Below are 22560 nucleotides of genomic sequence, written 5' to 3' on the forward strand. Positions count from 1 at the left end.
ACACAATGCAGGGGCTTGTTGTCAAAGTGCTGTGCTGAGTCAGAATGAACTCTTGGCTAAGAATGAATTAGGTCAGTAAGGCTCATAGCTAACCATTATGTTCTCATGTCAGAGGACTGAAAGAGTCTGTAGGGTGACAGTGTTGGGTGTAGCTCCGAGACTGACAGGATGGCAGGTGAGGCAGGCAAAAGCTTGACTGAGGAAGGTGACAGACTGCTAGACAAACAGAAAAAGCTGACTGACGACCAACAGGGACAGACTGTTGGTTATATAAAGATAGGAAGGTGCCTCAACTTCACTGGCTTGTTTTTACCATAGCACATGGAGTGTGTCACATGAAGAGGGAGAGAAAAGCATGTGAGACCAAAGGATTACAAGAAGAGAGAATGGCAAAAACGGATATAGGGGGATTCGAAATCCAAGCAGTGCAGTCTGTCTTCGACAATTTGCGTCATCATTAACCCCCAAATCACTTGAGAGTATATTATTTTGTCATCATCAAAATGCTGCCTACGGTACTTTCCAAGTTGGGACTCATGGGAGTTGCTTTATCTGAGGAATTCATACGTCACCTCTTTAAACAAGTCACTCTGGAGATGGTGGAGAATTAATTGAAATTAAGTAAATATCACTCATTAGTATCCTCACCTCCACAGTTATCAGCACAACTCTACAAACTCAAAATCTCTTCATCAGACAACTAAAAAGCCACTACAAAACGGGGCCTCTCAGCCCAATATTCTACAATCCAAATGATGATATTAAGTCTCACTTTAAGACAAGGTTTTAAGGTGGCATGTGTGTGAAACCAGCCATGAGAGAGACAGAGAGAGAGAGACTACTGAGGTGAGAGCTTAAGACAGACAAATGTGACTAACAGGGCACACAAAACGACTTGCCCCCTGTTCCAGGAGTGAAGTCCTGGCATAAGCACAATGGTTCCGGAGGTGATATCGCCATGACTCACTCACATACACCTACATTTGGCTTGTGTTTACAACAGCTAAGCAGACTGGATTTTCGTGTACTCAGCTCTATAAAAAAGGTCTGACAGTCAGTAAGCCACTGTCCGACCGAACCAGCAGCTTTGGCACCATCCAGTCAAGGAGAAGGTCATATTCAATAACTTGAACGATCATGTACTGCGTCAAAAAACATGTTGAGCAACACCATAAGCTAGAGGGAAAAGTAGAGATCCTTCCCAGTGTGATGCACTGTGCAGGTTTCTCTGGTACAAATGATTTCTTTGCAATATTGATTACGCTAATCTTAAGTATCAGTCAATAAATTTATGATTATGATCAATCAACTTCATTCAACGTCATTTGGTCAGAAAATGTAAGAAAACAGTGAAAAATAACCATCGTATATTCCAAGAGCCCAAGATGGAGTATTTGTCCAACTAACAGTCCAAAAAAGGTCAAGTTAGACAGGCAGATTTACTGTTTTACTGAAGACGTCCAGCAAATCAGTCATATTTGGGAAGCTGTAAACACGGTCTTTTTTGCCACATAGTTATGATTACAGATTAATTTTTCAATCAACTACTAAATTACTCATATTTCGTTTCTAATAGACTTTACTGCAATATATATATAAGACAGCGGTAAACATGTGACAGTATTGTGCAGCATGGTTTGCAGCAGATAAACAATCATAACCCATATTTATAGAACATGTGATAAACCCTCCATTCAATGCACAGTTCAGTACTGAAGTACCAAAGTTCAAATGCAATCTGCCAACTTTTGGAAGTTAGAAAACAGACATTCAATCATCATCATCATCTAAAATCAATGCACTTGGTTTATCTGCCTCACTGTTGTCACCGGTGAGACATGAAGTGACCCCCAGTATTTACAACGAGCCCAGCACCGGCAGTGAGGACATTTTCCACCCATAATTTCTTGACCAGTTACGGCATTGTACTTGTTGGACATCACATCCAGTTCATAGGAAGTGGAGCAATAATGTTAGTCTATGACAAAGTTTGCTAGTTACTTACACTGTCAAAGAAAACAGGCACATTTCAAATAAACGTGTGCGTCAGGTAGCTAGCTTAATAAAGAAAAGCTGATATCATTCACAGTGAAAACTGAGCGTCAATAATGGGTAAAGAACACGTTATTAGACATGTAACGACTGCTCCTCTGTGCAGCTAACAATACGGACTGCTAACTTGTAGGACTCGGCTAACTACAAGTTGCGCTAACTCGGCTAATGTTAATGTTTGCTAAGAACCTCAGTTAACGTTGGCTAACTGTCCACTTAGCATGGCACGCAAACTAAGCCAAACCGCACCGACACACAGCCTGGTTAAACTCCACTTACATCTCTCTGTTCTTGTTTACTGTTGAACAGGTTGAGTCGCTGGAGTCGCGCTTTCATCCCATCCGCCATAAACTTTACAAAAACACGGTCACGGTGGCGACTACTCCGAAACTCGTCTCTGACAGTGCGGGATGCTCCGAAATCATTTCATTGGAAAGTTGGTTTTGCTCCCTGAAGTCGAAGGTCCTGCGGTCAAGTTGGACAAAACACACCTATAGCACAGCCACTTCAACCACTTCAAAGTAAGATAATTCCAACCACCTTGAATGTGCATTCTTTATCCACTACATGTTTTTGCTTTTGTTTTGAAGGCGAGTTGAGCCACTTCCGGTTTAATTCCGGCTACCTCAGATTATCTTGACGCAGCTAAATCCACCAATACGTTGAGAGCGTGGGGTGGACTCAGTTCCTGTCCGGGGGCAGACAAACTTTAGGCGGCAGACTTTTGGGTGGGTGTCACTTCACCGTTACACGATTCAGATTATCTTCTTAGACACAATCTGAATATAAGGCACCCACAGCTGCTGTTAAAGGCAAGGCGAGAGTTCAAAGTGCTTTACTGGAGCAGAAAACAATAAAACAAAAACAAGACACAGAAACATAAAATTGCACGTAAAAGATAATAAAAGCACAACAAAATAGATAGTTAAAGCTTAAGAGAACACGCATTAAAAGACAATAAAAGCATGTGTATGAATAGTTACAAATTAAAAGAAGTTATGTGGCTCTATTATTGGAAAGCCACAGTAAAGGTCTGATTTGAATGGGTTGACCTATGGAAGCTTGTCCCATAGGTGGGGAGTGTAGAAACTAAAAGCTGCTTCACCTTGCTTAGTACTGATTCTGGGAATGCTGAGCAGACCTGCACCAGATGACCTGAGGGGTCTGGACACCTCATACCTTATAAGTAAGTCAGTTATGGATTTGGGTCCAAGACCATTTATTGCTTTGTAAGCAGGTAATAGGATTTTAAAATCTATCCTTTGGCACACTGGAAGCCAGTGGAGGGATTTAAGAACCAGTGTGATGTGCTCCACCACCTAAAGAGTGATTAAATGAATTTCCTGTAGTGGAAATACAGTATCACATAGTCTTTGGAAAATAAATATATATATAAGTACTTAATGAGGATAAAGCAGTGGGTTTGGATTTCAATTTAGAGAGATTAGATTAAATTTCCTTGACAGAATCTAGAGGAATCTGACAACTTTTCTCTCACATGCAAACTTCCTTCCCATACATAGAAAAAAAAGTCTAGTATTGTGGTGGTTAGTTCACTGCATATTTTAAAAATACACTTTGAAGATATCTTTATCACACATTGATATCTAAATGAGAACAGTTAATCATTTACTCACCTCAAACCAAATCAAGTCAAATCAAAACCAGCATCAAATAGTTTCATTAATCAGAGGTTGAGAGTAAACACTGACTAGTGATGAAAATAAGAGTAAATTGCGCCTTTTATTTGCCAAAGCTTGACTACATAGATAACAATAAAATAGGTACTAGAACTAGTAATAATAAAATATCTCATCTTTAGTCGCTACCATCAGTTCTCAACTAATAAGAATACAAACCTAAAGTAAAAATAATAAATTTAATGATTAAATATAAATAATTGGCTAATAAATGGCTAGTAAAAAACTGTAGAACTGTAAAAGAACAAACACATATTTTCTCACTGAAGTGTTGTGAACTTTGTACACATCAGTGGGGACACCCAGTGGTTACTTTTTTGACACCAGTAGCCGCAGGGGAAACACCACAGACCCCCTGAGACAGTTTCTGTTCCCTGAAACAAAAGAGGAAGTTTCTCTCTGCTTCCTCTGCAGGGCTGAAATCATGCACTAATAATACATTTTCTCATAATGGTTATTTTTACCACAAACAAATATCGTTTGGAACAGATGTCATCTCTTCACGGAAATAAATATGAATATTGTCAGTATTCAAAATACAGCCAATAAATTGAAAGAGCCAGAATAACTTAGATAACTCGTGTCTCCTACCATGTATAAAGTTTCTTTTAGTCTTCAAATATGGTGGGCGAGTAGCTAACTCGTCAGCCCTCATCTTCCTCGAGCTTTGCTCTGTCCGTCTTTGTACTTGCACACATGTGAGGACCATCATTGACATAATGCATCCCCTAACATCTAAGCTTAACCTTGTCATAATTACAAGCCCACCTTCACAGTAAACCTAATTCTAACCTTGAACCAGGTCACAACCCTCAGCCTTTTTAGGGAGAGAAAACCATCCAAAATGTCCTCATTCTCAAGGCTGGAGATTAATCCAGTCCGGTTTGTCCCGTGCACTCCATTCAGTACTAAAGTTGTAAATAAAACTCTGATTTGGCAGCATTGCATCACATTGATATATTGTAAAAGGAAAAATGAATTATGTACAATCACTTCAAGGCAAGTTTGTTTTCTTTCAGATGACAGACACCAGCTATACTCCAGTCATGCTTTTGACCTTCAGAAACACCTTTCAAAAACAGTCTCAGTATCAGTATCAGTCTACTGCCATATCTACTGTATGCTGGACCAATGCTACTGCACCTTTAAGTTCACACTGTAGTGGTACAGATTTGAACATTTAACACTTTTAACTTTATGTTAGATAAGAAGAAAATGTTTGTATTTAACATTATGTATATTTGGTTTTGTAATGACGATCACTTCGGTTTATGTGTTTACGTTTGGACTGCACTTCACCATTACCTGCTTACTTTATGATCCTCACCATTAACGGTTTACTTTTTGTCATATGTTGTTGTTGTAGGATATAGTTTAGAATTTCATTTTATATTCATATTTATTTTATGATACTTAGCATCAACTTGTTTACATTCTAGCTTCGTGTACATTGGTCTTTGCTCATTACTGATCATTTTCTACTTTTATATTTTGTAATTCTAAATATATTTACACTCCTTGCTATGTTGTACTGCAACTGCGGCACAATAATTACCGTGCCTATGATACAATATAGAAAAATATCATATTTATTTACTACTACGTGCATACTTGCATATTTGCTGCACGTGAAATAGTGATGTAAATGAAACTGCAAACTGTACCATCACTTCCCCAACTTGAAAGTGACTGTAATCGCGGCTGCAGACTGTGTGTGTGTGTGTGTGTGTGTGTGTGTGGTTCAGTGTTACTTGTGTAAAATGTTGACTGATCTTATGGTGTGTGTGTGTGGGTTTGGCTCTAAAGGGCCAGGGATGTTGCAGTCCCATTCTAGTTTGCTGCAGCTCATGAACCTCTACTGTATTAAATAAGAACTTAACTCTGTCTGTCTAATAAACTAAAACAAAAGCAGTGTTAACAGGGTAAGTGGCGCCCAAGCATTGCTCACATATTCAGAGTGCATGTAAGCGTGTGTGTGTGTGTGTGTGAGTGAGTGAGTGAGTGTCTAAATCCAGTGTGACAGCTAGAGCGACAGGTGGTCAGCCTGACATCATCATCACATTCTTTAAAGGGCTGAAAAGAGTGTGTGAGAGAGAACAACAAACACCCGTACACACACATACATACACACACACACACACACACAAATGGCACCACAAACACATAACGACTGGCGCTGGGACACAGGAAGTGGTTGCCATAGTAACATGGTTCTACATCCTGCCTGGTTAATGTAAAGCAAGCTCGTTTAGACTCACTCAAGCAACTGCACACACAAAACAAACGCCTTCACAGTCATCACAGCACATGACCGGCCTGTGAGCACATGCATGTGTGCATTTTAACCACATACAGTGGATGCAGTGATACACACACACACACATACACACGCTCAGTTATATTTACAGTCCATCACAGTACATGCTGTGTGTTCATATATTTGAAGCCTATGCAGGTATTTGTCATGTGAGCCCAGACATGTGCGGGATGAGGAAGAAAAACAGCCTGACAAATCAAGGTCAAGCTGACTTTTTGTATTTTAACTTTTAATTTAATTTTCCATTTAGTATCCTCTGTTGTCTCTATCTCTCTAAATTGGCTGACTTTATGAAGTCTCTGGTATGTCGGGCATGGCATGCAATGAAGATGCCATCAAATGTCTCTGGCTCGACTCAGACACCAGCTGCCACTTTACAGTGCACAGAAGTGGTTGGCAAAGCATGCCATGTGGAGGAGAGTTCAAAGGATTAGAGGTCAGGAGTGTGCTGGTCAGCATAGTGCATGAATGTGTGTTTTATATGGGGGTTTTATGTTTGTTGTTATTCTCATATCATCTCATTTATGCACACACACGTACCTTGGTGCTGTCCTGGCACTGGAATACATAGCAGGCACAGCTGGGCGTGTCTCTGACCAGGCAGCCGAAGCTGCTGGGCTCCCGGCTGTTGTGAATTAGCTTAGTCACCTGGTGAGGACGACATTCAAACAGCACCGTGTGTGTCAGAGGGTCCCAGACGACTCCCTCTCCAAAAAAGGACACACATCGCACCCATGATGCCGACACACACAGAAAAACTGTCTGATTACAGTTAGAGGGGTCCAACTGTCCACCTCTGGGTGCTCCAGACCACAATCCAGCCCCCAGTTCTCTCTCTGCAGGCACAGACCTGCTGACCTCTGCCACCACCCATGGCAGCATGGCCATGGTGGTCAGGGGGTGGACTGGCAGAGAACCGATCAGTGTCAGTGTGTAGCGTACCTCCTCCTCCTCCTCCCCTTCTTCCTTCACCTTTCCCCCCCATGTTGAAATTGTCTCCCTAGCAGGGGTGATTTTCTGAGGACAAAGCGTGGAAGAGGACAGATGTGAAAGCGATGGACACGAGCGGTTCGAGGTCATACAAGGTGGGGGTTTCTCAAATCTTTCTGGCCTGGGGGATTCATGTCTCCTGGGCTTCACTTCAAAGTAGAGTCCCTCCATGGCTGGTGAGGCTTCTGCCTCTGTTTTTACCTGCAAAACATGAGTTAGAGGACACAGACATTTCATCTTATAACATTTCAAAGAAGGAAACGAAGAAAATATCTATTTAGCAAGGATTTCCAATGGGGTGTTGTTCCTGGACACAGTGTAGTAGTCACAGGGTCATTTGGAGGGTACTACAAAATGACCACCTGGTGTTGTTTACCCAACCAGAAACACATGGCCTGACTACTGACCTAGACTTTTACAGTCTCAAGGACACAAACACTTATGAGGATCATATTTGGCCAATAGTTTGTGCCAGAGAGGGGGGGGGGCTGACCTCCCCTGCTCTACATAATCAACGCACAAAAAACGACATTATATTTACAATTCTCTCTCTATCATAATCACTGTGACCACTGAGAGGCAGGTGTGGTAGATTTTGTATGTGAAATCAGCGGAAAAAGGTACAAACAACAACACTGATGGACATGATGAAAATGTTTATGATGATAAACAGACACCACCTATGAAATCAAAACGTCCACGTCAAGTTACAGAGAAGTAAAGCTGAATCGGCTGTTTACGTACCTCGTATTTGACCTCGCAATATGAATGAATCCTCAGTTTTGACCAGATGGGACAGTGCAGCATGTAATATAGGTCGGTCTGCCGCACCAGAACAGCAGCGGAAGTTAGAATGAGATTTTATTTCCGAGGAGCGCAGCCCCACACGCCCTTTCCTCACCCGTTATTGACACTTTACGCACGGGACAAGTCGTTTATACGCAAGAGGTTACGCAGACTCCAAAGCGCGCAGCATTAATGTATTCTGTCCCCAAAATAAACAGCAGCTATTGGGATCATTTTGACATTATCTGCTCTGGTCGCCAGGCCGGTCCAGCCTGCTTACCTGGTCGCTGCTGTCTTGTTCGATGAGTGCAGCGTGGATCCTAAAGGAGGTCGTGGTGGATTTCAGAGCGACCACACATGTACACACGCGCGCAGCTCTGGCTGTTCCCTAGTTTAAGTTAAATATAGAAGACAGGACAGGCTCTCTCTCCCTCCTCTGTACACTCACAGGGAGCATGACAAGTGCATGCTGCATGCGTGCGCTGCCGGAGGATGCAGGGACGGCACGCAGAGTGTGTGTGTGTGTGTGTGTGTGTGTGTGTGTGTGTGTGTGTCTGCGCGCGCTTTGTCATTTGCGTCCACACGCACTGTTAGAAACCGTTTTTATTGAGTAAAATTGTATTTTCGGAACAGTATTTTGAAATATGAGGAACATGAGGAATGGTAAGCACTTAAATACTGGTGGGTTAAAGTAATTCAACTTTGTGATGTCAAGAGTCCCTTTGATTGTTAACAACGATTCATTTTAATAGTGGGTGCATTTGAAATATGAATTCACAATATCTCCACTTGGTGGCGCTCTAAGCTTTTAGGCTTGGTCACTTTTCAAACTCGCAACACTGCAATGACAGTTAATTAAAGCTTTAAAATCTATTCATCTGTCACTTTCAATGTCACACCTTATTATCTAACTAAGACAGCAAGCACACATTCAAAGTTACAACATCAGGTCCAGCAGTTCTCATTAACACTCATCTGCAACTCTTCAGATTAGCAGCCAGAAGTGCTGTGGAATGCATAATTGTGAATATCACCGCAGTCAGACAGCAGCAGTGATTGTGGCTGTAGAGTTGTAACTAATTTACAGCTGTGGTTTAAAATCTCCAGCACTGCGGTGAACTGAATGTAGCCGTGATGCATTATGACTGCAGGATGTAAATCTGGCTCTGGACCGTTAACTTCACACCAAAAACAAATGGGTGGAGGTCAGATGGTGCAAAAGACCCAGCAGATTAATAAGATAAAGACAGAGTTTATCAGTTAGAAACAGTGTGGTTCAGAAACGAGGTGGTTAAACTGTCTTTACATGAGCTGTAAATCAAAATGAAGCTGAATGCTTAATGATTAAATCAGGACTCCCCTCTGCAGTAATTAAGACATTATGTGAAAGCTGGTCAGACATATTAGTCACAACTGCCCCTGTATGTGATTGTATGTCTATAAAGGTGCTACTCCGGCTTTGGCTGCAGCTTATTCCTCTCTGGCTCGAAGAAGTTTTCAACAATGGCATCAACCAGGTCATCCAGCTCCTTCTTCAGCTGCGCCACATCACTGTCAGAGACCCAGAAAGTCAGAGAGGAAAACAGGAAGTCACAAAGTCAAGTATCTGTGCTGAGGTAACACTGTACAATGAAGTGTGGTGGCACTGAGAGCTCAACACATGCACGCCCGCACGCGCAAATTCAGAAAATGCATTGCAAACACAGAGATCCACAGCAAATTCAGAGATCCACAGCAAAGTGTTTCCAGAGGACACTAAAACGTGATTGACACACCTCGGTTTGTGACCTGAAATGAGGTCAGTGTGTTATCCATTAATGTTTAAGTTGTTGACCGACTTCTGCTGCTGCTTTACTCTGCGTACGTGAGGAAAGTGACCACTGCACACACCCTGCAGGACCTTGCAGAGCTTGATTTATATTTCTGGAGAGATGTAGTGTTTATGAAAGATAATAACATTTACTCCTGAGTTCACCAGTGTTGAAAGACTGCATAATAATCATACAGAATTATGTTTTTACGCTCTGCAAGCTCCTCTGAGTTGCATGCAGCAGACACTTTCCACGAATGCGTAGAGTAAAGCAGCAGCAGAAGTAAGAAATCCACAACCTAACCATAAACATGATGATACATGGACCCAACTTCAGTAAGTTCATGAGTCACAAACCGCTGCAACAAGTGTGTCAGAGGCATTTTAATCACAATTTAGAGTCCTGAGGAAACACTTCAGTTGTAGTTTTCTGTATTCGCAGGACAATTCTGTATTTGAAGCTCATTTTCCAAATGCTGTGCATGTGTTGCCAGATTAATGAAGATGTTTTCTTAATTTGCTTGTCCTTTATCTATTTGCCTGTGTTTTCTTATGTTGCAGTGTTTTGAGCTCTCAGGGCCACTGTAGTTGAGACATTTAGAGCGAAAAGAACTAGAATACTGGAAAATATTCAGATAATCTGTTTATCTGTCAAGTCATTTTTTCAGGCTTTAGTAGCCAAGAAGACATTTGTCACTTGCTGGCCTGGTCTTTATGACGACCCACCTGTTACCAGGAGCAGAACAGAGTTCAGTGTAGTATTTGATTTTTGGCTCAGTGCCACTGGTCCTCATGGTGGCCACACCCCCGTTGGAGAAGGTAAATGTGATCATCTGACTGGAACTGGAGGTGGGAAGAACCTGCGACACAACAGGAGGGAGTGATAGTGGATAAGTGGAAAAAGATTTAAAAGGAACTTCTGTTCACAAGTTGTGAACAAACATTAACATGTCATCATCTTTTAAGTTGGTGTGGCGAAATGGATAGCAAACTTTCCAGCTCCTTCTGGGGGATCCCAAGGCGTTCCCGGGACGGATGAGATATGTAATCCCTCAAGCGACTTCTGGGTCTGCCCCGGGGTCTCCTGCCAGTGGGACGTGCCCAGTAAACCTCCAAAGAGAGGCACCCAGGAGGCGTCCTCACCAGATGCCTGAACCACCTCAACTTAATATCAAGCCTCTCACTATCTTATTTTCAGAGTTAAAGCCTAAAACAGATATCTGTCACATAAAAACTTAACCAAACAAAACTGTAACCAATGCCAGAGGTTTGTCCTGCTCTGAATAGATGAGCCGTACGTGTGTCCACATGTGCACTTACAGCCTTGTTACCGGGCTGGTTGCTGTCGTAGCCAGTGGTCAAGTCTCGTACAGCAGAGATGCAGAAGCGACCACATTCAGTGGAATATGAGTCCTTCTGGCCACCGTAGTTGCGTAGGCGTTTGAACAAGCTGCGGATCACATCCTGGTCATGGCAGATGAAATAGGAGTTCTTACTGATGTGGTAGCCATACCTGACAATGGGAAGCAGAGAGGCACAGAGTTACAGTCTGCAGCTTCGATTTATGTATCTTTGTAAAAGAAATCAAAGTCAGATGAGTATAATCTATACATGTTTGTCTTACTCTTCATAGATGGTAGTGAGTTGTTGAGAAAGGCTTGATTTTTTTGTGGCCAGATAGGAAATCATCTCTCCTGCGATGGCTGCCGCACTCACTCCATCCTTGTCCAATACAGAGGGACAACACATGTACCCTGCAAACACACACACACACACACACACACACACACACACACTTTCAGTTCATCCTGGTATGCATTAACTTCCAGCTGCTGTCGTCACTTAACTTCTTTTACTAACACTGCGTGCAAAAGGCATGCAATTCCAATTACAGCATAATAATCATGTTATATAGGATTGCTCTAACCCATGTGATGTTATACGTGTGTGTGTGTGTGTGTGTGTGTGTGTGTGTGTGTGTGTAACCCCAACTGACCTTACTGTTTGACAACAGGCACGGCTCAAAAAATTGTACTTAACATAACATTTTTCTAATTTAACTAATTTATGTATTCATTTAGCAAGTAACCAAGACTGGACAACATGGTTAGAACAACAGTGTGAATACTCTTCAGTAGACATGAGGCTGCTGAAGGAGGCCACAAAGGAAGCTTCTGAAGAGAGCTGCCTTTTGACTCTGGAAAAAAGAGTGGCCGGAACAGTAAAGTTGTTTAAGGCCCACTCATTATACTATAAGAGGATCAGTGACTCCTTGAATGATTCTCTCTATACATCATCTCTTTTCTACAGCTAGTACTGCTGTTTGAAAATACAGTGGCAAAGCGTGTTTTGCTGGCAGAGATTTTAATACAGATTTCCATTCTCCATATTTTTATTTAAGAAAAAGTGAAGGTGCTTCAATAACAAAATGTTTTATTGTTTTTTTAAAAATTATATATTTTACTGCTAAGATTTTCCTCTTATTTAATGACAAGACATAAATCTGAGACAATGAATTTTCACATTGGCATATACATGGAGCTCTTGTGTGTAGCTCTAGGAGGCAAGAATCTATGTCCATGCCTTCTTCAGTTTCTCAATGGCCCTCACTCAAATTTAGATCTTGTCAACAGGCAAGAGAGATCTCATTAACACTCAAATAGTGAGTTGTCCTTGGCCTTCAAATGAGCCCAGATAAATTTGCAGCAGATGAATACTTTTAGCCACGTCAATTAACTCACAACATCATGAAGATCATCATGTGAACATACGCAAATAATGTGATACCACAGGGAATTAATTAGGGCCGCTTTCCCGTGATTATGTCATCATCAACATTAATTTGTGCGTGTGTATACATATGTGTGTGTATGTGTGTGTGTGTGTGTGTGTGTGTGTGTGTGTGTGTGTGTACCTATGGCCTCCTCAAAGGCAAACAGGACAGTCTTGCCGTGGTCCAAAAGCTCTCTGGCTCTGTTTCCCATCCACTTGAATCCTGTTAGCGTTTCCTGTTCAAACAGTGGTGACAGTAACTGTGACGTGTGGTTTGATTTCACATTAACTGCAGCAACATTTGCAATGGTGGAGCCTAACTATTATAGAGTGCATTCAACTGTATCGTTAATAGCCACATTTTCTCTCCATTTCTCTCTTATATTACTGAAAGCATTTTATGAGTCTTAATTTCAAGAGAAGCTGATACACTGGGAACTGTCCTCTTGTAGCTGAAACACTACAACCTTGGGATGCCCAAGGACATAAAATCCAGGAGAGAATAAAAAAAAAAAAAAAAGAAATTAAAGGATGTTTTTGCTGGAAATCGGTAAAGTAAAAATGGAGAAAAAAACAACACTGTGCCTCGTGTTTTATACCTTGCTGCTCCCAAGTTTCCCATAAGTAACCAATTTTGAACTTGACTGTGTTACCTCGAAGTGGAAGCCCTCCTTGAGAGCGATGGCGCGCAGTATCTTGGATGAGACGGTGCTTGACAGCATGTAGAGGTTTTTCACAGCAGCAGCGTCAGGGTTTTGCTCTTTCCAGCAGCGGAACATCCACCAGCCGAGCAATGCTCCCAACTCATTACCACTGAACACTCGCCACTGTCCACTGACACAGAGAGAGAGAGAGAGAGAGAGAGAGAGATTTTATGGAAGTGCAGGCAGGATAAACAACCCAGCCGGTTCAAAGCATCTCCACTGTCAGAGTAATAATGTTGTGCTCTAATCAAGGCTGTAACTTTGAGAACACCAGCATCACATCTTCTGCACTGGTTCTGGATATTTGAGGCTTTTAACAACGAGAGGAGTTCACAATCTACAATTACACAACAGTTACACATGATGGATTTTAAAGGATTAATTTGATATTTTTGAACTTTTGAAAAAATGTGGCTGTCTCTGTCAAAACCTAAACAAAATTCTCTACTTCTTTCATTTGAATTACCGTACATTTTTAGCAGTGTGGAGAAGGCTTCAAATGCGAAGAAAAATGTGACGAGGCACATTACCTCTGGCTAATTTTCAACTCATCATTGTTGTATTAAAGGACGGATTTAGCACTGTATGATAAATGCAATATTAAAAACACAATTATTATATACACACAAACGCAGACCTCTTCTGCTTCTCAGCAATGGCCAGTCGATCAGCATCAGGGTCGTTTGCCAACACAACAGTGGCCCCCTCCCTCTCTGCCAATGCAAACGACAACGTCTGCAAAAGACCCACAAACATATATTACACCTTCGAAACTAAACGGACCCTTCATGTATGACTGCATGCGATGTGAACGTTCAGAACATACCAGGACTCCCTCTCCCTCCTCAGGATTGGGATATTTGACGGTGGGAAATTCAGGGTCTGGATCTTTCTGTTCCTCGACAGCGTATGGAGGGTGAAGGTCAAAGGCCTTGAAAGCTGACTGGACAAACGCATGGCCAACGCCGTGCACAGACGTATGCACAATTTTCACCTCTGAACTCTTGTTCATGTCCCTGTGAAGACAGAAGCTAGCATCAAAACAGTTTTTTTCCTTTGTGTTTCCATGGAAGGCCTACAGAGGCATCTCATGCCTGAATTAAAATTGTAAAACAGCAACACGTATTGATTAGAATCAGCAGTGAAACACATCTTCATCAGTTAAACAACACAGTTTATCCAGTTCTATGTAATTTCTTTCTCTGCCCAACTGTGTTTTAAGTGGCATTTGCTGCTCGACAGGAAGTTATCTCTGGAGCACCTGTGATGACAGTGTTTCTGGATGGCTTTGAAGTATTGTGTGTTGATGTCCTGGTAGGGATCTTTGAGCAAGGGGCTCTTCAGGGCCTCCTCTGTGTTCCAGGACTCAGGCCAGGGCTCCAGGTTCTCTTCTATGGCCTTGGAGATACCTTTGTCATGAGGGGACACAATCTGGGCTCCGTTCTCCCAGTACACCTGAGACACAGACAAAGCAGAAGAGGACCGATGTGACAGCAGAAAAGACATTGAATCAGGGCTGTAACTAACTATTATTTTCAAGATCTGTTAATATATTGATTATTTTTTAATTCACTGCCCATCACATCTTCCTGGAGTTGATTATGACATATTCAAATTGCTTTTGTCAGATTTGTAGACCAAAACCAAACTTTCGCTATATAGGACATATATAGAGACACACATTTGAGAAGCCAGAACCAGAGTGTTTGGTATTTTTGGTTGGAAATGGCAATTTTTCATCAGGGTGTACAGCACTGATAATTAAAATTTTCAAATGTGAAGCCGACACCTCAGAGCTCATTAAATAGCAAACAAACTAGTGACTATCATGCGATGAGATCACAGCAGCTGCCACGCCCTGTGTGTAGGGTGCAATAAAATTGTGTGAGTTTGGCGAAACAGGTGAACTCTGTCACACTTGTTCAAAGTGCCCAACTCTCCTCACATGGACAGGGACAGGTTTAATGCACCCTCTCCTTAAATAACGTTTTTTATTTTATTAAGAATATAATGGTCTTTATTAAGGGATATTTTCACAAAATACTGTCAGTATGTGGAGACTATGTAAGATGTATTATGCTAGTTGCTGTTGTTAGTTTTCATAATAAAAGTTGAATGATATCTTAATTGTGCTGAATCAGTAGACGGTGGAATGGAACTTAAAACGAATGTAGGCCAGGGGAGTAAAGTGGGGTCAAATAACCCCTTCACTACGTCCTACTCCCCTACCTCCAGTGCTTTTGGTAAGACCACACTCATCTCCGAATGTGACCTTCATTGTGATCTCAGCTAGATACCAGTGAAGTTTCATGATTGCATCTTGCACAGTTGAGATGTTTTAACATTGACAATATATGTCCACATATACAGACTTACAGGGTGAAGACAATAACAGGCAAACAGTTGCAGCTGGTAACAAACAAACAAAATACTTAAGTAAGTACGTAAGTGAAAGGTGTTACCTTGTAGCCATTGTCCTGTTTGGGGTTGTGAGAGGCAGTCACCATGATACCAGCACACAGACCAAGGTGGGAAACTGTGAAAGGCTGCAGGGAGCAGGAGAGAAATAAGTCACACAATGTGAGAAAAAAACAACTTTTTGGCACTTTTGAAAAATATCTATTGTTTATGCACTTAGATGACCCAGTGTTAATTAATTTGAGCAACTCATGTTTATTGTTCTCAATTTTCCTCCTATTAGTGGAAACATAACACTTGCTATGCAACCCACAAACCTGAGTACTACTTCCAAACGAGAAAATACTGTTTACTGATTTAATTAATGTATTCTTGCAGCAGGACATGAACTAGGACATAAAATCCAAGTGCAAATTGTTCAACTGTTTTAAAAACAGTAACTTTTTACTTGTTAGTGAAAAAAGACCCAAATGAAGGGTCTTCTTTAGTGTTTCCACGATAACAAACACAGTGAGTAACATAAAGTGAGACTGATGCCAGAGGACAACAGTAATCTTGACGTCATGCTCAACTCCATATGCATGTGGAGTAAATATATAAAGTTGTGTGAATTGTGTCCCTTTCTCAGGTTTCAAACCCAGTAAAACCCAGTGAAGCATATGTGTGTTATGCAACCAGCAGTATACAAACTGGGAAGTGTGCTTTTTGAATGGAATTTGCCCTGTAGATCCTGACATAGTGTCACCTGCTCCACTAGGAAACCAACACCAGGCACTGTTTTGACTTATCTATCACAAATTCATCCCAAAAATATGATATCAAACATGTTTAAAATGTAATAGTAATCAGCAAAATGATACAATAAGGTATTACATCATCTGTAATGTCAAAAAACCCTAAATGAGGAAACTACAATTTAATTGGTTACCACAAAGGGTGTAGGAGTGATGTCAGAGAAGAGGTGGACAGGGACCCCATGGCTGATAAATACAGCTGCAGCCAGGCTGGAGAAGCGCTTACTGCTGCCCCCACTGGGAGGGTGGGCCCGGGCGTCGTAACCGATCACCACCCCTCGCTCCTTAAGGTCCCCAAAACTCTCCTCCAGGTAGCGACAGAAACCCTGTCAGGGGGTAAAGATTTGGGAAAATAAGTCACTCAAAGAGGAAGTGTGTAACATGCGGTGGAGCAACAGGAAGTCAGTGAGAAAAGCAGCTGCACCGAGATCTTACAATAATGGGTGTCTGGCTCTGCATGTCACTTGATGCTCAATGTGCCATCGTAGTTTATCTATTAACCAACCTGTGTGGTCTGGATGATCGTGAGGTCATTCATACAGGATATGCCGGGGCCCATGGCTGCTCTCAGACCTGCTGTACCAAACTCCATCCTGGAGGAGAAGCATTTCTTCAGAGCCTCCACTGCTCCTTCTTTCACCAGGTCCTGCACCATTGATGCTGTCTTGGGGTTCTGGGGAAGAGAAAATGCCCACAGGAATGAATCCCAATTGATTATCTACATTTATTAAAGACTCAGTATCATTTCTAACTTGTCTAACTTGTATGCTACTTCCCAGTGGTTCTAAGTGCTTTGCCAATTGGTTTGTTTTTTGTCCCTTAAGCTGCAAGTGCTCTAAAAATTAACTGCAACTGACGATTTCACTCATCGGTCTGAAAAAAGTAAAAACTGCACTTACTGCAGTGCACTTTGCTGCGAATAATGTGTCCATTTTCTACAGCACATACATTAAAAACTTCCCTAAAGAATAAGTCTGGTTACAAATAGCAACCATTAACACAGCACATGGGTCCATATGATGCTTCCGATTCAAATGGGCCACTGAGTGAGCGGCTCTAACACAATTATCTTAACACTAATGAACAGGGGCCCCTATTCCAGCGTGACCTGATTAGTGGCATCCCACGTCTCTTTAAGGCCATGAATGACTCCGTTTGTGTTGGTCAGATGGTCAGATGCATGTTATTCTGATTACACGTCTGTGTCTGTGCTCTTTTAACATTGTGTGACCTGAGCCTTTTTTTATGTGTGAAAGAAAGGTCAGAAAATCAGTATTGCCCTTTGCAGGAGGACAGCTTTTATAGTTGCACAATGTTTTGTTTAAAACAAAATATACTAAGACTTTTCTCCAGGGTTAACTGTATAAACCTATACTGGAGAGGATAATGCTTTATTTTACAGCTCCAATAATTTCTTTGGAAGAAAAAGGGTAACTTCTCTTAGTTGAGTTGCTCCATTTTAACCCAACTAAATAATCATTCTTTATTAATGTATTATTGGAGCCTCATTCTATGCTGAATTGTTCACTTGCCTGTAGATTAATTTCACATTTTGCATTTAAACTTTGTAGGATAAACTAGAAATGAACTGACATTAGTTTTTTAATTGGGAGAGACGACCAATTGAACACTGCCTCTATATTCCCAGATGATTAGATGGTCTTTATCAGAATCAGAAGACCTGTGATAAATAAATAAAGCAGCATCACAGCGCAAAAATAAAGTTTAAATGAGCGACAGCTAACAACGGAAGACCAGTTAGTTTGCTCACACAGCATATAAGTGCCGCATAAGAGTCATTTGCAGTGACAGTAAGGTGTTTTATGGATCACTTGTGTGACACCAGGTGTCATTTCATGTATTAATCACTAATGTTACAGTCCAGGACAACCACCGCACTTTAAGCTAACTTAGCTAGCTAGCTGCCAGCTTACCTTGTCGTACTGCAGCCACTGACTGACAGCCTGGTCCAGCCTGGTGTCACCGGTGGTGGACAAACTGTTTTCCATTTCCCTTCTTTGGCCGAATCGAGACTCTGTCCAGCTCACTGATGGTCATTCGGGGTGAATGTGCTCTGCCTGGACACCTTCCCTCCGTAGATAGTTGGATTCAGCTACAGATGAGACCACTTCACTGACAACTACGAGGGGCGGGGCTACGTAATGTGTCATGCGTCATGGCGTCACCATCTGTTGCCTTAAAGGGTTGCAGAAATGTGGTAATTACTGTGCGTGAGGGCTTCATGACTGTGGGAGTAGAAAGTGCAACTGGCAAAGTGGAAATCTTTTATTATTATCTTGCACTGGTCGCAAGTAACTAAGTATATTTAATCTGGTACTGTACTTACAACAGCACCTAATTTTGGGGTGCTACTTACTGATCTTTATTATGTTCAATTTATGCTGCTTATTGGTGCCCACCTGCCAGGACTTAAACATGTTCAGAGTCAGAAACGGGCTGAAAACATTACTGCAGACTTAAGGAAGTGGATACAACTTTAATGTGGTGCACATTAAAGTGTTAATAATCCATTAATAGGATATATAATAATAATATAACTGGGAAACTGACTGCACTGTTCAAGTAGCTTTTCTTATTAAATGTTAAGTACTATACTGGTAATAGTATATCTTTACTTGAGTACTTCATTTGAGTGAAACATCTGAGTTTCACTATTGCTTAAACAATGAAGATTTTAGGTAGTGGAGAGCGGTATTAATGTAATATGTATTAAGTTGTGTTTTTACTTTCAATGCATATTCAGCATTCTTAAGAAATATTCATTCAGTTCAATATGCATTTATTGAAGCTCAGTCGAGGAGACTGACAAAACGACAGCACAAGTGAACACATACCCTGCCACCATCATTTCTGAATGTTACTTCCTGGGAAGACTCTTATAACCTTTAAAGTCATTCCCCACGCAGCTATATGTGTGTTTAGATCATATTGGATATTGGTTTCTGAACAACAAACAACTATGGTTGCCTAACTCAGCATGTGTGTTCGACCCAGGTCACAATCACACACAAGAGGAGATACTTATCAGAACAGAATCCTGTGACGCAGCTCCAACCTTATCTGAAACGCTGCACCAAGCAGACCGGTGAGCTGAACTGGGGTCCAAAAGAAACATGGCGTAACCTTTTTTTTAGGTTCACAACTGTGAACGGTCACATTACCTTCAGCGTAAAGAAGGAACATTCTCTCACAGTATTCAGCCTGCAGGTAATGTTACATTGAAGGTAGCCTCTAATCATGGTGTCAGCACTGAACTTCACAACATGTTCCTCTTTGGTACAGTTTCTTTCAGTTAACACATCTGTGTGGTTATTTATATCAATAGGATGGCTCATGTGTGGGAGCATCACTTTTTTCCTCTCAGTTTCAGTTAAAAATGAAAAACAGCGATTATTATTGACGTAATAATACTTTAAAATCTTTCTGGAGCTGACTAATGACATAAACTTATATATAAAAAGACCAATATTTCCGTACCTTACCAACATAATGTTTTCTCTCTGTGGTTCGAAAAATGACAATGAGGTAGTGGAACCACATGATTTTAATGTGTCATCTACTTAAATTACATGAATGATTATGGTTAATGAATGAAGCAGCGTGAACAGGTGTTAGATGGAGCACACAACTGATGCGAAAGAGACTTAATAAGTCAGACAGCAGGTTTAAGATTTATTTGTCCCCTTCACATCAACAGTATTCTTACTATCAAGGAACTGTCTCATACTCTTCCATGTTATGTTTTTAAGGTTTCATCATGTTATGATCATAATAAATAAAACCATGTACACCTGAATTCAAATAGTTGATGGTCAAACGTTAATACTGTCAGTGCTGCACTCGATCCAGATCACAAAAGAACCGGTGAGGTGATGATCTGTCTAACAGAGGTATTTACAGTATGTTCATGTATTTAGATAATTTACAAATCATTACATTTTCACTGAGTTATAGAACGAAAGGCATCCTTCAGTTCTAAATGGAAAAGGACCACTTCAGAGTGTATTTTCAAAAAAATTCACCGTCCTTTGGTTCCACCTGCAAACAGCAGAAACAATTTTAACAGTGTGTTGAGAGCAGAGGCACTGGGAGATGATCTTATCGTACTTCAAACAGCAGAGGCTGTCTCAATTCAAATTTTGCGATGTGCAGAAATGAAAGAATATGATAGACAATGGTATTAACCCACCTATTTTAACCATTACTTATTAAACAATCTACCGAAACCATTTGTAGGTTGATGCAGTTATATTATTCAGCCTTTCTTTATGGCCGTTAGTAATAAAAGTCATCCTGTCGGATTATTTAGGATGCTCAGAACTGTCAAAATGCCCTGTTATCTTAAATAACTACTGAACTGACAGTATCAACTCTTAACTTCTAGTTCTAGTGCTACATTGTCCATCTTCACGTATATTAATGGTAACTTGATGTGAGAATGTCATAAACTGATGCCACCGTTTGGGACTGTAGGAATCATTGTAGCCCAGATTCAAACTCACACTGAGCACAAGATGAACCTGTGAGGGAGCGGCCCAGACTACAGTATCAAACAAGATAAACCTTTTTCCAGTTTTGACTTGTCATAGAAGTGAAATTACAGGTGGAAGTATTAACATTAAAGTACGGGTCCACATTTTTTTAAAGTCATAAAGCAAAAGTCAGGAGTTCATGTGAACATTAAAAAAGATTTCACTTGCTGTCATCATTCCTCCTGTTCATGTTGGACAATCCAAAGTTAGTCATTTTTGTGCAAAATTCCCTCCTTTTGTTTCTATGTTGACCTGCAATGGAAGGATAGATGGAACGATAAAAAGAGGGGATTTTATATTTAACTTGAACAGTATCTTTGCAAGATATACACTTTGATTGAACTAAAACCTCAAATAAATAAATGAAATTTTGAATGTATTTTTGCACAAGACCTCCATGGCCACAATGAATACGAGGAAAGATTAAAGCAAGAAAAACCTCCTGACTGTTGATTTAAGGCAGACTTGAAACACTATTAGGCCATTTTTTAACAAATGCTCAAATGTTCTAATCAAGTGACCCCAGTACGCCATGTGAGAGTCAGCATGGACAATACCAGGACCCTGAAAGTGAAGCAGATACATTCATTTTTTATAATTTACACCTGCGCTTTTCCTTCTGTGATGAGTCAAAGCATCTTCCATAAAAAAAAGGCCAGTGAACCCCCTGAAGCAGCACTGGTGACTTCAACTGTTTTGCAGTGAGACCTGAGTCAACACGACGCCCCTAAATGTCATGAAAACATACTGTAAGAACTGGTCATCACAGCCCTGACACCCACACCTCACACAAACTGATGCTATCTGTGGTGCTTCCGCTGTTTGATGATGAACAGGTTCTCATCCGTTGAGTACATCTGTGCAGCAAGTTTTTTGTCAGCAATCCTGCGGGCTTTACTTCTCTTCATCCGCTTCATCTCTCTTTTCTCTCGCTTTGACTCTGACCCCTGCGTCTCTCTGCTTACAGCCCAGAGACGGTCTGGTCTACTGTCTCTATGACTGTCTGATGGCACTGGAGGAACCTGACTTGTTGTTTTCTTCTTCTTCTTCTTCTTCATCCTCCTCATCTCTGTGTTCTCTCCTTTAGCTCCACCTCGGGGAAAGTCATCTGCTTCATCGAAATTTAGCTTATTCTGTGGGTCTCTCGAGGTGGGTACTGGTCTCTTAGGTTTCCATGGTTTCACATTGCCTGTGCTTTCCTGTTGTTTGTACTTGCTGTACTTATTCCTTGTGGGTGCCGTAAAGTCGTGGTTGTCATTGAAAAAGATGTGACTTGGATTGGGCTTGTGGTTGTTAGGGCTCTGGCGAGGAGCATGGTTGGGCTGGTGGTTGTTTTTGTGAGAGCTGATTTTCTGTTTCTTCTTTGGCGGGCCTGGAGTCACTGGGGTCTGAGAACCGGCAGGCAAATAGCCGTTTTCCATCAGTTCTGCGGAAAACAGGAACAAAAACGCTTTAATGACTAATTTGATTCCCCCCTCCCCCCCTCCCCCTCATTCAGGGATGCTGCAACAGCACAGCGAGCATCAAGAGGCAAAGTCAGGTTATTTTTGAATGCAGTAGTTTTACTTGTAATGGAGTACGATCAGTAATGTATTGCTAATTTTACTTAAGAAAACACTTCTTCCACAACTGCACCTAAAAAAACACTGCACCGTGCTACAAGG

General features: G+C 41.3%; 3 protein-coding genes across 3 annotated transcripts in view; all 3 read right to left on the reverse strand.

Annotated features, from left to right (window-relative positions):
• tbc1d1 (TBC1 (tre-2/USP6, BUB2, cdc16) domain family, member 1) overlaps positions 1–8185 on the reverse strand; it is a 45144-nt gene extending 36959 nt beyond the window's left edge. The window contains exons 1-2 of the mRNA XM_070856371.1: positions 8126–8185; positions 6610–7260 (exon numbers count right to left, since the gene is read on the reverse strand). Coding sequence (XP_070712472.1) covers positions 6610–7230 — 621 coding nt within the window. The 5' untranslated portion in view covers positions 7231–7260; positions 8126–8185. The remainder of the gene's footprint in view (positions 1–6609; positions 7261–8125) is intronic.
• A 300-nt stretch (positions 8186–8485) lies between these two features.
• On the reverse strand, positions 8486–18479 carry pgm2 (phosphoglucomutase 2). The gene is made up of 13 exons (XM_070856574.1): positions 18278–18479; positions 16849–17016; positions 16478–16669; positions 15594–15677; positions 14393–14586; positions 13958–14147; positions 13769–13866; positions 13081–13261; positions 12570–12663; positions 11280–11409; positions 10976–11168; positions 10382–10515; positions 8486–9396 (listed from the first exon to the last, which is right to left on the reverse strand). The coding sequence occupies exons 1-13, from the start codon at positions 18350–18352 to the stop codon at positions 9294–9296; spliced, it is 1836 nt and encodes a 611-aa protein (XP_070712675.1). The 5' UTR covers positions 18353–18479; the 3' UTR covers positions 8486–9293.
• Positions 18480–19967: 1488 nt separating this feature from the next.
• The window catches only part of zcchc7 (zinc finger, CCHC domain containing 7), a 50906-nt gene continuing 48313 nt past the window's right edge, over positions 19968–22560 (reverse strand). The window contains exon 10 of the mRNA XM_070828225.1: positions 19968–22322. Within this exon, the coding sequence (XP_070684326.1) occupies positions 21697–22322 (626 nt within the window). The 3' untranslated portion in view covers positions 19968–21696. The remainder of the gene's footprint in view (positions 22323–22560) is intronic.

Source organism: Pempheris klunzingeri, chromosome 3 (genome assembly GCF_042242105.1).
Source record: "Pempheris klunzingeri isolate RE-2024b chromosome 3, fPemKlu1.hap1, whole genome shotgun sequence".
Lineage (NCBI taxonomy): Eukaryota > Metazoa > Chordata > Actinopteri > Acropomatiformes > Pempheridae > Pempheris > Pempheris klunzingeri.